Genomic DNA, 13076 nt, shown 5'->3' on the forward strand with positions numbered 1-13076 from the left:
TCTCAAGTTGCATGTCTGAAAAAAATCTATTAGTAGTAACACATAATGCATGATCATACCTGTTGTAGCCAAGTCGGATACACCAACCTTACTAGTAGGGACCTTACTTTTGAAAGGACTGCTAGTGTGAGGTACTAGTCAGGCTAAATAATTGGTTATGACTTACAAAAAATTAATGCATGCATATGCACAGTATACAACTGATATTTGTTTTAAATTTTTAGACTAAGGAACATTATTTACTGGACTCTCTTCTTTTACAGTCTGGCGATTATTTACTCCGTGTTTGCTGTGGCTAACTGGGGAGCCCCGTCTGTGGTCAGTGTGTGCGGACCTCGAACCTCCATGGTCATCGGAGCAGTCATGTACTGGTGAGGATATACTAGTAGTCATCAGTTAGAACTACAAAGTCACAGAGCTTTTTATGGATCCCATTGCATGCTGGGAAACATGGAGTGCTATGGGTAGAGGACAAACAAATTAGGATCCCATTGCATGCAGGGAGATGTGAAGCACTATGGGTAGTGCAGAGGACAAAGTAATTACCATAAGAACATAAATATTTGCTTGAGAATAGAACTTGTCACTTTGAGTGTTAAATGTGTAAAGGTGAGTCCTGTCTGTCTTGCAAATTTTTCACATGGACTTGATAGATATACTGCTAGAATAAAGCAGCAAATTGACACAATGGTTCAATCGTATGTTTTTTTCACAGCCTCTTCATAGCTGTGTTCATCTACCCAATGGTCTGGGCACTGTACCTGGGATCTGTGCTGATTGGACTAGGGGCAGCAGGTAATAATGAAATAATATATTTATTGAAAAATATTATGAAGTTATATTAATAAGAAATTCCAGTAACTATTTTTGATGTGCAAATATGCACATTAGGGCTAGGGTAATTATAACTGTTAGAATCTTTTATGTTGTGTATCAATGTTCTTAAATGCATAATGTGTGATTGTGTCGTCTTATTGTTTTCAGTAATATGGACTGCACAAGGAAGCTTTCTCACAGTCAACTCCACTCAAGAAACTATTGGACGGAACAGCGGAATATTTTGGGCACTGCTACAATGCAGGTAAAGTTCTCAGCTAATAAATTTGGTGTAATTCTGATATTTTATAGTCGTATATTTAAAATTTTATTTGCACTTCAATCTGACAGTTTCAACTGTTGTATTATTTTCTAGTCTTCTTTTTGGGAACATCTTTGTGTGGCAAGAATTCAGTGGAAAGGAGACCATTGATTGTGAGTACGGCTGTGTATTATAAAGGCATTACATTCCTCCAATACTTACTGTTGGGTATGACTATGATGCAAAATACTCGTATTCTAGTAAGGTTCAATATTGTTAACACTTATGTTTTGAGAGTGCAGTTTTATCATAAACCGTTAGGTGGTGCTCTTACGCATGTGTACACCTTTCACCCCCAGCGAAAACCCGTATCCAGGTGTACGTGGTGCTACTGGTGGTGTGCTGTGTGGGAACACTCATGTTGTTTGTACTGAGGAACAGAAGGCCGGAAGATCGCTCAGATCTTCTAAATGTCAACAGGTTTGTGGAATGCCTGGTTTCTTCCTAGTATTACGTTGAATGTAAGGTAATTTTATACTTCTAAAATATGTTTTTAACCAGTTGTTTATGTATGATTTACTATTTTGGTGAATTTTTAGACAAAGAAGCTGGAATATTGCCATTAAACATTATATATAACTGTGTACACTTAAACATTAATTTTGTTCGAAACAGTGGAGACCAGGCCAGCGAGGGACCACTTCAAGCATTTAGTAAGTAATGACTTCATTCTGGTTTGATTATTACTATGTGGATTTTAGACTTGTGGAAGTGCATGAATGCTGTTTATAAGTCAGAGTAAAGGTTTTTGTGTGAATTTTAGCACATTAAAAGAATTTTTCTTTCCATCTTGTAGAACGTTCCATCCAGCTTCTCAAGACAAAAGAAATGCTTCTCCTTGGAGTGTGTTTTGCTTACACAGGTGAGAAAACAATCATATACAAGTATGTAGAATTGTTGCCAAACATTTTTGCCAGGTTTATAATTGACTAACTTCTTATAATTGTTACATTTTCAGGTTCTAGTATCTTGTTTGAACTCACAATTTATACATAATGCTAGCTAATAGTTTATGAATAGAATCATTAGATAAACCACAAAATATTCTGTTTAAAGTCTTGAATGTTGTTGCAGGATTTGAGCTAACATTCTTCAGTGGAGTGTACGGTACCTGCATTGGGAACACAAAGGCCTTTGGTGATGAGGCAAAGTCACTTATTGGCATCTCTGGTGCTTTTATTGGGGCTGGGGAAATCTTAGGTGAGCCATAGAACAATAAAATGTATGATGTTACAAATTACAGCCTGTCATTTCTAGTCTTTGAATTGACAGAATTTTTTTGGTAATCTTTCTATTAGTTTTCTACTGTCTCTTAATATCTTAAAATGTTTCCAGATAGCATTTTAATAAAGTATAACGTCTAGTATTAGTACTTTTTAAACAATAAGAAATGTTTTTTTTTGTGTGGTCTCCTCTGCTCCATAGTGGTTTATTCCAGTGTCAGCCATCAGCATATATTTGGGCCAGTTCAAATTGCCAAAACAGCCTATTAAAGGGGTGTTCAGACTATATCTTCCTTTTTTACAGGCGGAGCGGCGTTTGGTCTGGGCGGGAAACTGACCAACCGCCACGGGCGTGATCCCATCATCCTGTTTGGCTTCATCGTCCACATGGCGGCGTACTATCTCATCTACATCAACCTGCCGCAGTCTTCACCCATCGGAGAAATCATCACTGATGCCAGCTACTATCCCGTACTCATGGACTCCAAGTGCGTATGTTATACTGCAAAGACTGTATGATCTCTACATAAGTTTTAGAATCTTATTCAGCCATCTACATATATCCATCCATTCCCTCATATATCCATTCAGCTATCCATTCATCTGTCCTCTTTCCAATATGGGAAATATTGTGGCTTTAAAAAAAGCATCTATGCCAATACTAGTACATAGGTGTTTTTAAGATTTTAGAATTCCATCACTAAACTTGATATTCCTCCCCTACAGTAAGTACGTAGCGATCCTGTGCAGTTTCCTGTTGGGTCTGGGAGACAGCAGTTTTAACACACAGGTGTACTCTATCCTGGGCTTCATGTTCCCAGAGGACAGTGCACCTGCATTCGCACTCTTCAAATTTGTACAGGTTGTATTTGTATAGAACCTTCAACAATTCTTCAAAGTAATTATATTTACAAGTATGCTCTGCTTGCTGTGCCATTAGGCATGTAGTTAAAAATATAGGCATGCTTAGTGAAATGCAATGTGTGCTCAGTATATGTATAATATGTTGTGGGTAATAAGTTAAAGGCATGTGAATATACATGTACAATGCAGTACTTCTGAATTACGCTGACTTCACATCTCATTAAAAAAAACATGGCAAATACAATACATTCGGGTACACAAATGGATATAAAACACAACAAAGACACTTATACTGCATATGACAATTGTACAATTGGATGGTATAATGGTGCAAAGAGTTCCACACTGTCAGTCTGTTTTTGACACTGTCTAGGTTCACTGACTTTGAGACATTGCAATGACTTAAACGAGTATTTGATCCTGATTGTTTCTTTTTCTTTTAGTCCCTGACAGCAGCAGCAGGGTTCTTCTACAGTAAGTACCTCCTGCTGCAGTGGCAGTTACTCATCCTGGTGGTGTTTGGAGTGGCAGGGACACTCGCTTTCTTTGAGGTAAGACATTATGTGTTCCATTCACTGCAGTTCTGGTAACTATTTTTAATTATTAAGCTCTATCTTAAGTGGGCAGTTGACCTTAGAAATGAGTACCAAGCTTTGGTTAGGGACACCCTCTCAGATACAGTTTAAAACTGAGGAAAGCCACATCACAAGTATGATAAAGAACCCACTACACTTATTGAAAAGAGAAGGCAGCCATCCCGGTGTAAGGGTTCAAACCTTACAGTCTGGTTGAGATATTTTATCAGTATTGCCATACAATTGGGTCTGGAAGTTTGTATCATGGAAAACTCTGTTTGCCCACAGGTGGAGTGGAAGACATCCAATGCCTCCAGGAAAGGCTATACCCAGATAGGATGACTAGACAAGCAGGACCAGGAGAGACTACTGTCTGACTCAGAGGAGGAGCAAGAACGGACACTTGAAGCTGCCGGCTTCTCCCAGGGACTACTCACATCAGTGCTGTAGGGGACAGGTCATTAATGAATGTGGTAGGGGGAGGGCTGTACTGAAAGATTTCTTTCTGTGTACATACCAGTGTTCTAGCCAGCATTCGTCTACCCTGCTACTCATGACAGACAAATTTCCCCAATCCGTTGTCTTTGGCAGACAAAAGTCGGTGTGTAATGATATGGAAAGAGATCTAGATGTCATACCAGCTTAATATGCTGCTCAAATTGCAGAAAATAGCATTTCAGAGGGTCAATATTTCAAACTTTTCCCGAAAGAGCATGCCCAAGACCCCCAACTTGCAGCACATGACATGATGGAAAATTGAAATGATGAATGAAAAAAAAATTCATGCTGACTAGAACACTTCTGATACACACATCAATCTTTAAGGTCTGTTTCCTAAGACTTTTATTGCCATTTGTAACATGAAAGTACAGTTATTATTTGGATTTGCAAAAAAAGTTAATATAGATCTATAAAATGAGATGTACAAAACTTGATATGCCATGATATTTCATATGAAATAAGGAAAAAAAAAGTGGAAATAGAAATTGTTATGCTGCTGTTGTGCATAAATACACTCAGTGTTCGAGAATTCTGCTGGTCCACGTAAAATTCAGGAATTTTTTTTCTCTTAGATGTATGCAGGTACATGCACAGGATCATGAGATTTACTTCTAGTGACTGTATATATATTCTTTTATTGCCAAATACAATGTATACAGTAATATACTCTGATTCCTGATTTTTTGGGCATTTACCATTACTATTTACATGTCACTGTTTACTTATTCTGCTGAATTAGATGAACTTTTAATGTACTTTTGAACGTGGTATAAAAAACGTGACAGTGCTGCTAAAGCTGCCACAGTATCCCCCATCCTGGAAAAATGCCTCCCATCAAGAATTTTTTTTCCACATCGACCTAAACTGGCTAATGTACACGTTATAAGTCTACTGCACCTCTAGGGTGTAAATGTGTATATAGCTGTTATGGAATTTAATTGTACTTGAATGTATGAGATGGCTATTTGTATAGTCTTGTAATTTTGATCAACAGCAAAGAATAAAGACTATTTGTCATTGATTTCGTCTTCAACTTTTTCTTGTGAACAATCTAGCCAGGCCTAGGATAATCTTACGAAAGGCACTAACTTAACCCTAAAGTTCAGCCAACATCAGTGAAAAAGCAAAGAAATTAAAAACATGAAAAAGGGAATATTTTAAGGCCACTCATTGGTCAAACCTTTAATTGTCATTCTCTCATTGGTTGAAACGCCAATTGTGATGGATAGGTTAACTCACCTTAGCTAGAACACATCTGCCTCGTGACTGAATAGTACACATGGACTTTGGACCCGTGTATTAACGTCATTCAGTCTAGCCCTCTCTCCCAACATGGCGGACAGAGCGACCATCAATGTTGTTATTTTGGGTTTATCGTTTATGTTTATTTTCACCGCCTTCAACACTGCTGGAATGATTGAGGTATGTGATGAATCTATAGTATATTTTTGATCTGACCTTAATTGAGCTGGGGAAACACCGGCATCTAGTATGACAAACTTTGACCTTGGGCCTTCAGGTTAGGTGCCGGCCAGGTCACCCTGATAACTGCACACGTCGTGTACGATGGCAAACAAAAGTAAAGGCATACATGGGATAGTCAGAAAAAGGCCTGTCACACATTGACGAATTTGGCCGCATTCCGTAGGCCGAGTGTCCCTTGGCCAAGTCGGAGTAAGTCGGCTCAAAGTCGGCTGTGTCAGTGGACTAGTGTTCGATTTACGTACGTAACGTCCCTCAATTTGGCTACTATACAGCTGCAAAATTAAACTGCAAACTTTTATATCAACTTGTATATGCTCTCTTTCTTTCTACTAGTAATTCAGAAAACAACCTAAACTGTGGAATACTGGTGTTCAGCTGTTTTCCTTTCTTTGCAGGAAACCGTCATCCAAAGCGTTCAGGAGGAAGGGAAGTTTGACGGAGGCAGCGGGTACATCAGGTAAGACTAGGCCTGATTACATTTGTCGTACGGCCGTCGTACGATTGCGAACTGAAACTGAGAGCATCCTCGCCCGACAGTCGGGCATGTGTTTCAAATATCCAGCAGTCTTGTTTGGAAATGCAGAGTCTCTTAGATCATTTGGTTCTGTCACAACTTGCTTGGAAATAATCAACATCGTCCGACGAACTCGAACCTCCTCACGTTGTGCAAGATATAGACTACATTCTCATGCAACAGAAATTATGTGGCACGAACGTGCATGCATTTTCAATAGCCTATATATATAGACAAATATACTATTATGCAAATGCATTTCGGAGTGTTGAAGTAAGATTGTGATGTTACCCTCAGAGGTTAGGCCACAACAAATCGCGTGGATAAGGTACTGAACATACAATGGTGGCTCTGACACACTATATATTAATTCTGTGCTTCCACTACAGTTTGGCCATCATCTACACAGTATTTGCCATGGCTAACTGGGGAGCCCCGTCTGTGGTCAGTGTGTGCGGACCTCGGAACTCCATGGTCATCGGAGCTGTCATGTACTGGTGAGGGGGCCGGGACTGGCTACAATACGACTGGAGAAATTCTTTTTATCTTACCATATGATGATTTTGCATCCATCAAGATGATAGCTTATACCGTATTATATACGTCGTGCATATAATGCCTTAAAGCTGTTTTGTCTTTTACTAAACAACTGAAGAAAGCTTAGGTCAGTACATCAAATTGATGTCAACCTCTCTTTCTTGAAATTTTTGACCCGCCATTTTGCCTGTCAATCTTCATTACCCACGTGCTGCCAGCCTACTCTGTCCTAACAAGATTCACAAATCCACCGCTCTGCCACCAAAACAATACTTCCATGTCCATAGATAACCGTGAAAACCAAATGAACGTTGTTTCAAGACGTTTTCGGTGGCTTATATCTTGTATATTTAAGTGTTATGTCTACTGTGGATTAAGATCATCTCGTTTTTGCTTTTTGCAGCCTCTTTATAGCCGTGTTCATCTACCCGATGGTCTGGGCTCTGTACGTGGGGTCTGTGTTACTGGGACTGGGCGCATCAAGTAAGGCTTACAAATACATGCTGTAGTTTACTTCAGGTCAATTGTGTACATTTAACTGTAAAACAGTTAAATGACTTCTAACTGTTTCTTCATTAGCAATTATACTAATTTATAGCAAGGCTTGATGATATTTTTAATTTAAATCCTGATTTTGTACCAGTTCTTTGGACCGGAGAGGGTTCATATCTAACGCTGAACTCGACACCAGAAACCATCGGACGGAACAGCGGCCTCTTCTGGGCACTACAGACTAGCAGGTGAGATCAGCCTTCCTGGATAGTGTTGTACATTGGTGATATTTTACAACCTAACTGTTCTCCATTCTAAGGGGTTGCGACGATAAAGAAATGCTCTCTTTCAAACATTGTTTAATAGTCTCCTGCAATAACGGTTGTTGGATTTGGTTTTCTTTCATTGTCCTCCAGTTTTCTGTTTGGGAACGTTTTTGTCTGGCAGGAGTTTACGGGAAAGGAGATCATCGATCGTGAGTCGCATTCTTTTTTTTCTTATAACAATTTAGTAATGATGATGATAGCCTGATGGGTGTACAGTTTATTTGCACAGAGACGTGGTCGCAGTTTTATCGTGACCTTCTTGGTGGTTTTCTTACACATATGCATGTTTTCACCTTTTACCTTTAGCCAAAACCCGAATGCAAGTGTACATAGTACCGGGGTATCAAACATACACGATACACAACATGAATGCTAGTGATTGTAATGATGGAACATGAGTACAGTTTTGTCATAACCTGCTAGGTTTTGCTCTTACCCGTGCTTATGCCTGTTATCTCCAGCCAAAACCCGTATCCAGGTGTACGTGTCACTACTGGTGGTGTCCTGTGTGGGAACACTCATGTTGTTCACACTTAGGAACAAGAAGCCTGGAGATTCAGCGTCTCTGAATGTCAACAGGTTTGGACAGGGACTTTTTGATTGTGTGAACAATTTTTAAATAACTGAAGGTCCAATTTAGTCTTCTTGAAATAATACACATCTGATATGTAACGGCAATGTTCTTTCAAACAGTGAAAACGACGTCGAGAATAAAGAGGGACCACTGCAAGCATTCAGTAAGTTGAAATCCAATTCAAGTTTTTGTTATTGCTTCATGTTAATGTCCATACATATGTGGTAGCCTCCAAAACTTTTTATACATTTCGTTTATTCGTACATGTACGTACATATTGAAAAGAAATTCAGTGTTATTGTTATCGAACGTCATAAAATGAATATTGTTTTACAGAACGGTCTATTCAACTTTTTAAAACGAGAGAGATGCTTCTTCTCGGGATATGCTTTGCATACACGGGTAAGGTTACATTGTTTGTTTGTTTTTATTTGTTTACCCAGGGTGTACATATCGCCACTAAGGCGTTTTTCAATGTACCGTGCAGGCATACATAAATAAAATATACAAGAAAATAACAGATATAACAAAATGATAAGTCAACTTATAAGTACAAATTAAAGTCAACTTAGTACAAGTAAAAGTACTATATAATGCCGCAACTCAGTAAGGTGGTAATAAAACAAACTTGTCAAACCAAGAGCCACAACTCATAGTAATAAAGGCAATAATACAAAAACAAATCAAGGATTACTAGTCCTACGCATACACGGGCAAGACTGCATGATTACTAGTCCTACATGTATATACATTACGTCCTGGATTTCACACGAGCGTAGTATATGAATATGTTCTGCTGAGGTGGTTCTTTAATTTAGCTTTCAGTTGGGCCATGTTGATTTGAGACGCGCATGAATTCTCGTCCGCGACACTGTTTTTGCCAACCTTTTTTTATTCGCATACTCGCATCAGTTTTGGGGTTCCAAAGGATATCATTCATGTAATCAAATCAAATTGGCCGTATCTTGATTATGTGATAACGAAATTGGTATGAAATTGCATTCTATACTTTTTTTCAGGATTGGAACTGAATTTCTATAGCGGAGTGTACGGTACCTGCATTGGGAACACAAAGGCCTTTGGTGACGAGGCGAAGTCTCTCATAGGGATCTCAGGTGCTTTCCTTGGTGCAGGAGAAATTATAGGTAAATAAAAACACTACACTGTCAGATCATACCAGAAAACAAACTAGCTTTCTACCAAAAGGAAAGCAGTAACATAGACTGATGGACATTGGCTGAACAGTTTTAGTTATACTTGCCTTTATTTATGATTTTAAAAAAAAGAAACACGAAAAAATGGTTGTAATGGAAAAAAATTATACAACTTTCTCAAATAAACTCAGACAATATCTGGCTAAATTACAAACCGTCAGTTAAGAGCCTCTAAAACCCTGTGTAACTGATGCTGTGTTGCAATGATAAAATTTGATACCTAGCAACTTTTATTTTGGGGCATTGTATACGTAGCAACTGCAAATGTTAGCATAATGACAAATAATTTGGATGGTCTATGCTTGAATCTACTGAACATTTTATCCATAAACATTCCTGACTCTAACGAAGGCGGAGCTGCGTTTGGTCTGAGCGGGAAGTTAGCTAACCGCCACGGGCGCGATCCCATCATTCTGCTGGGGTTCCTGGTCCACACCACGGCGTACTATCTCATCTACATCAACCTGCCGCAGTCTTCACCCATCACGGAAATCATCACTGATGCCAGCTACTATCCTGTACTCATACAGTCTAAGTACGTCCTCAATGTATATCTCAGGGCTTGAAAAATAGATTTTGGAAAGGCAATATTCTAGTCACTTATCTACATACTAAGTTTAAACAGCACTATTCCAATATATCGGTATTTGTGGAGCAAACATGACGAAAATTGTGAAGAAAGCAGTTACTGGTAGAATCGCACGCGCGGCTCGCGCGCGCGCGCGCGCGCGCACACACACACACACACACACACACACACACACACACACACGTACACACACACACAGACCATGACAATAATGTTTTTGTTCCACCATTATAGTAAGTACGTGGCTGTGCTGTGCGGCTTCCTGCTGGGACTCGGTGACGCCTGTTTCAACACGCAGGTGTACTCTATCCTCGGCTCCCTGTTTTCTGAAGACAGCGCGGCGTCGGCATTCGCTTTATTCTTCTTCACTCAGGTAACATATATCAAACAATAATAGTTTGAACCCTTTTCTGCTCTATGATTAAAAAAGCAATTAACCTGTAAACGTAGTGTTACTTACTTAATCGGCCAATCAAACAACGAATCTGTTGTTCTTACCCGTTTTTCAGCAAGTTTTGTTTGTAACAATAAATTGGAGATTTTAAACCTCTGAGAAGTGTAGTGGAAGGGATTGTATGAGGCAACTCAATCGGGTATTACACATGTAAAGTCATCACTTCCTGCATTCCCCCTCGTACTACCCACTTACTCCCACCCGGTGCGCTTGGTTCTCCTTTCAGGCGTAACGTCAAATACTAGCTATAGTATTCATCCACTCCCTGCAACTGGGCAAGCACACACACAAACCCACAGACACACCCAAAACAATACCTTCTGTGTATGTTACAATGCCTTCGACTAGGGTTATCTGGATTGTATTTATCCTGTTTCGATTCGGATTCTTCTGTTTTCCAGTCCCTGACAGCAGCAGCAGGCTTTTTCTACAGCACGTACCTGATCTTACAATGGCAGCTGCTCATAGTGGCGGTTTTCTGTGTAGCGGGAACACTGGCATTCTTTGAGGTAAAATGTCTACAAGTCGCCTTTTTACATAATGACAACCGATCACAAAATAAAAACATAACAAAATATAAACAAAATAAAAACATGAATATGCACATATTTGCAGCCACTCTCTCATTTGTCACTCTCTTAATTGCTACGCTGTCATTGGTTGAACTGCTAATTGAAATGGACAGTCAGCATCGGCTGACACTTGGCCCATCGACACTAGTTCCGACTAATTTCAAGAGCCATGATTATTACATGCATTACAAGAATATATATACATGAAAGAAATTAACTACTTGAATGAAGTATAGTAATAAAAAAGAATGCATAAGCAAAGTAGCTTGGTGTATTGATGAATGTATCACACCATTTGAATGAAGGTATACAAGATTTGTAAAAAAGGACTCTGGTGTATCTTTGATCTCACCACAAATGATATCTTACTTCTGTTTTCCTGACGTAGGTGGAGTGGAAGACCTCCCGTCCGTCCAAGGAAGGCTACACCCAAATCAACTGAGAAGTTTATTTATCATTAACATGATTATTTTCGTTATGATAATGTAAGGGGTCATGATTTATCCCCGAATTTGGGTTGTCTAAAATATTCTTTAGGTTTGGTATAGTTTCTGTAAATTTAATGAGCACAAGTAAACAAATAAAATAGCTGTGCAACTTGGGAACCATGAATAGCAAAGGAAAGTAAACATTTGTCCATCATAAGTGTTGTGTTCAGATTTGGTGAATAAAAAGTCTTCAAGTGAAAAAGGTATGGTTCAACGGATCCTTTTTCCTCGTTAATGTTGCCAGTCTTGGATGTACTAGTATTCAATTGGTTAAATTAAGGCACGCCCATAACCAAGCAACCAGAAAAATAGAATGAAACAACAGAGCGTAAAGTATTATCTTCGCGAAGACAAAATGAATGTAGAGAGACTACTTTAATACACATACACGTCGAAAAATTCATAGAGCTTAATAAGTATGCTTTGTGTTTTCACATTTGGTATGGCCGAATTTGTGAAACTTTGTTACTCCATGAAGCAGAAGACAGGTTTATACAACCAAGAAAATATTTCATTTGTACACCTAGCTCCACCACCAAACCTGCGCCTGCCGGAATTTTACGGGTGCGGCAGCGCCCCCTGCCCAGATGGCATGTACTGCAGGGAGGTCGACGAAAGCGGATCCTTCTCGTGCTGGGCCGACTGACAACATGGCGTCAGATATGATTGTTTGTTTGTGTGTGCTCTGTACCTTCAGAAATATCTTACTTATGAACACGCTTCAGTAGAAGTATCGATGCACCATACTATGGGCGTAAAACATACTCTACATCTTTTCTGTTTTTGCACATTTATGATTTACAAATGTTTATTTTCCTTCAAGTTTGCTTTTCATGATTCATTCATTAAAAGAGTTGCACAGTGATTTTTACTTGTGGTGGTTTATTCTTAAGAATTTAGAAACACCTTCAGAAATACCACACAGAACTCAAGAATAACATCGGGTTAAAACATCAAGATATCATAGTAGATAGATTGGTGACCAAACCCATCGTCACTCGTACATCTAGACTGATAAGTGATAGAGTGACAGGAAACTGATAAGCTGATTATAGCATGTTTCTTTACGATGTACACAGTTACACGGATATTGTCTTCATCAGTTCAGTAAGTGTTCTAAAGGAGAATGCATCCATTACTAGTGTCAAGTGATTCCATGACGAGGTGTAACCAGTTTTCTTTTCTTTTGGCAATATTTACTGTACATATTGTTGAGTGTGTCTGTTAATGATGATTTTACAGTCACAACCAGGACTAGCAGTGAAAATTGGGTCAAATAAAGTTTCTGATAAGCACAAAACAAATCTAAATCTCTCACATGCAAACTTGCTTTCATTTCTAAGCATATTTACAATGTATGAAAACTTAATTTTCTAAGTAGATTTAGCCCAAAATTCAACAGCCATGTAGCAAGATGATAATATATACATGATGATACAATTTGATAAGAACTTTATACCAAGTGGTGAATCGTCGATACTTGTTACAACTATTACAGCAATAAAAATTTTCTATGTATAAACAGACCTT

The 13076-nt window shown here is 38.8% G+C and overlaps 2 protein-coding genes across 2 annotated transcripts; both read left to right on the forward strand.

The window, feature by feature from the left end:
• The first annotated feature begins 172 nt into the window (after nucleotides 1–172).
• LOC109483373 (UNC93-like protein MFSD11) lies at nucleotides 173–5309 on the forward strand. The gene is made up of 12 exons (XM_019786377.1): nucleotides 173–371; nucleotides 716–795; nucleotides 985–1081; nucleotides 1193–1251; nucleotides 1438–1558; nucleotides 1754–1791; nucleotides 1935–2000; nucleotides 2213–2338; nucleotides 2666–2849; nucleotides 3088–3223; nucleotides 3669–3776; nucleotides 4089–5309. Exons 1-12 carry the CDS (start codon nucleotides 346–348, stop codon nucleotides 4140–4142), a joined length of 1095 nt encoding a protein of 364 aa, XP_019641936.1. The 5' UTR covers nucleotides 173–345; the 3' UTR covers nucleotides 4143–5309.
• A 318-nt stretch (nucleotides 5310–5627) lies between these two features.
• Nucleotides 5628–10718, forward strand: LOC109483314 (UNC93-like protein MFSD11). The gene is made up of 13 exons (XM_019786305.1): nucleotides 5628–5723; nucleotides 6182–6243; nucleotides 6690–6797; nucleotides 7241–7320; nucleotides 7481–7577; nucleotides 7746–7804; nucleotides 8117–8234; nucleotides 8322–8392; nucleotides 8566–8631; nucleotides 9249–9374; nucleotides 9795–9978; nucleotides 10267–10405; nucleotides 10713–10718. The coding sequence occupies exons 1-13, from the start codon at nucleotides 5634–5636 to the stop codon at nucleotides 10716–10718; spliced, it is 1206 nt and encodes a 401-aa protein (XP_019641864.1). The 5' UTR covers nucleotides 5628–5633.
• Nucleotides 10719–13076: the final 2358 nt, after the last annotated feature.

This window comes from Branchiostoma belcheri, unplaced genomic scaffold, assembly GCF_001625305.1.
Source record: "Branchiostoma belcheri isolate BF01 breed outbred unplaced genomic scaffold, Haploidv18h27 scaffold64, whole genome shotgun sequence".
NCBI classification, from domain to species: domain Eukaryota; kingdom Metazoa; phylum Chordata; class Leptocardii; order Amphioxiformes; family Branchiostomatidae; genus Branchiostoma; species Branchiostoma belcheri.

Bases quoted from the DNA above. Each gene is read 5' to 3' on its own strand.
- LOC109483373 (XM_019786377.1), top strand. From the start codon at position 346: ATGGTCATCGGAGCAGTCATGTACTG. The intron at 3,224-3,668 runs GTTGTATTTGTA...TTTTTCTTTTAG, and splicing joins CACTCTTCAAATTTGTACAG to TCCCTGACAGCAGCAGCAGG. The intron at 3,777-4,088 runs GTAAGACATTAT...GTTTGCCCACAG, and splicing joins GGACACTCGCTTTCTTTGAG to GTGGAGTGGAAGACATCCAA.
- LOC109483314 (XM_019786305.1), top strand. From the start codon at position 5,634: ATGGCGGACAGAGCGACCATCAATGTTGTTATTTTGGGTTTATCGTTT. The intron at 7,321-7,480 runs GTAAGGCTTACA...ATTTTGTACCAG, and splicing joins ACTGGGACTGGGCGCATCAA to TTCTTTGGACCGGAGAGGGT. The intron at 9,979-10,266 runs GTACGTCCTCAA...CCACCATTATAG, and splicing joins CCTGTACTCATACAGTCTAA to TAAGTACGTGGCTGTGCTGT.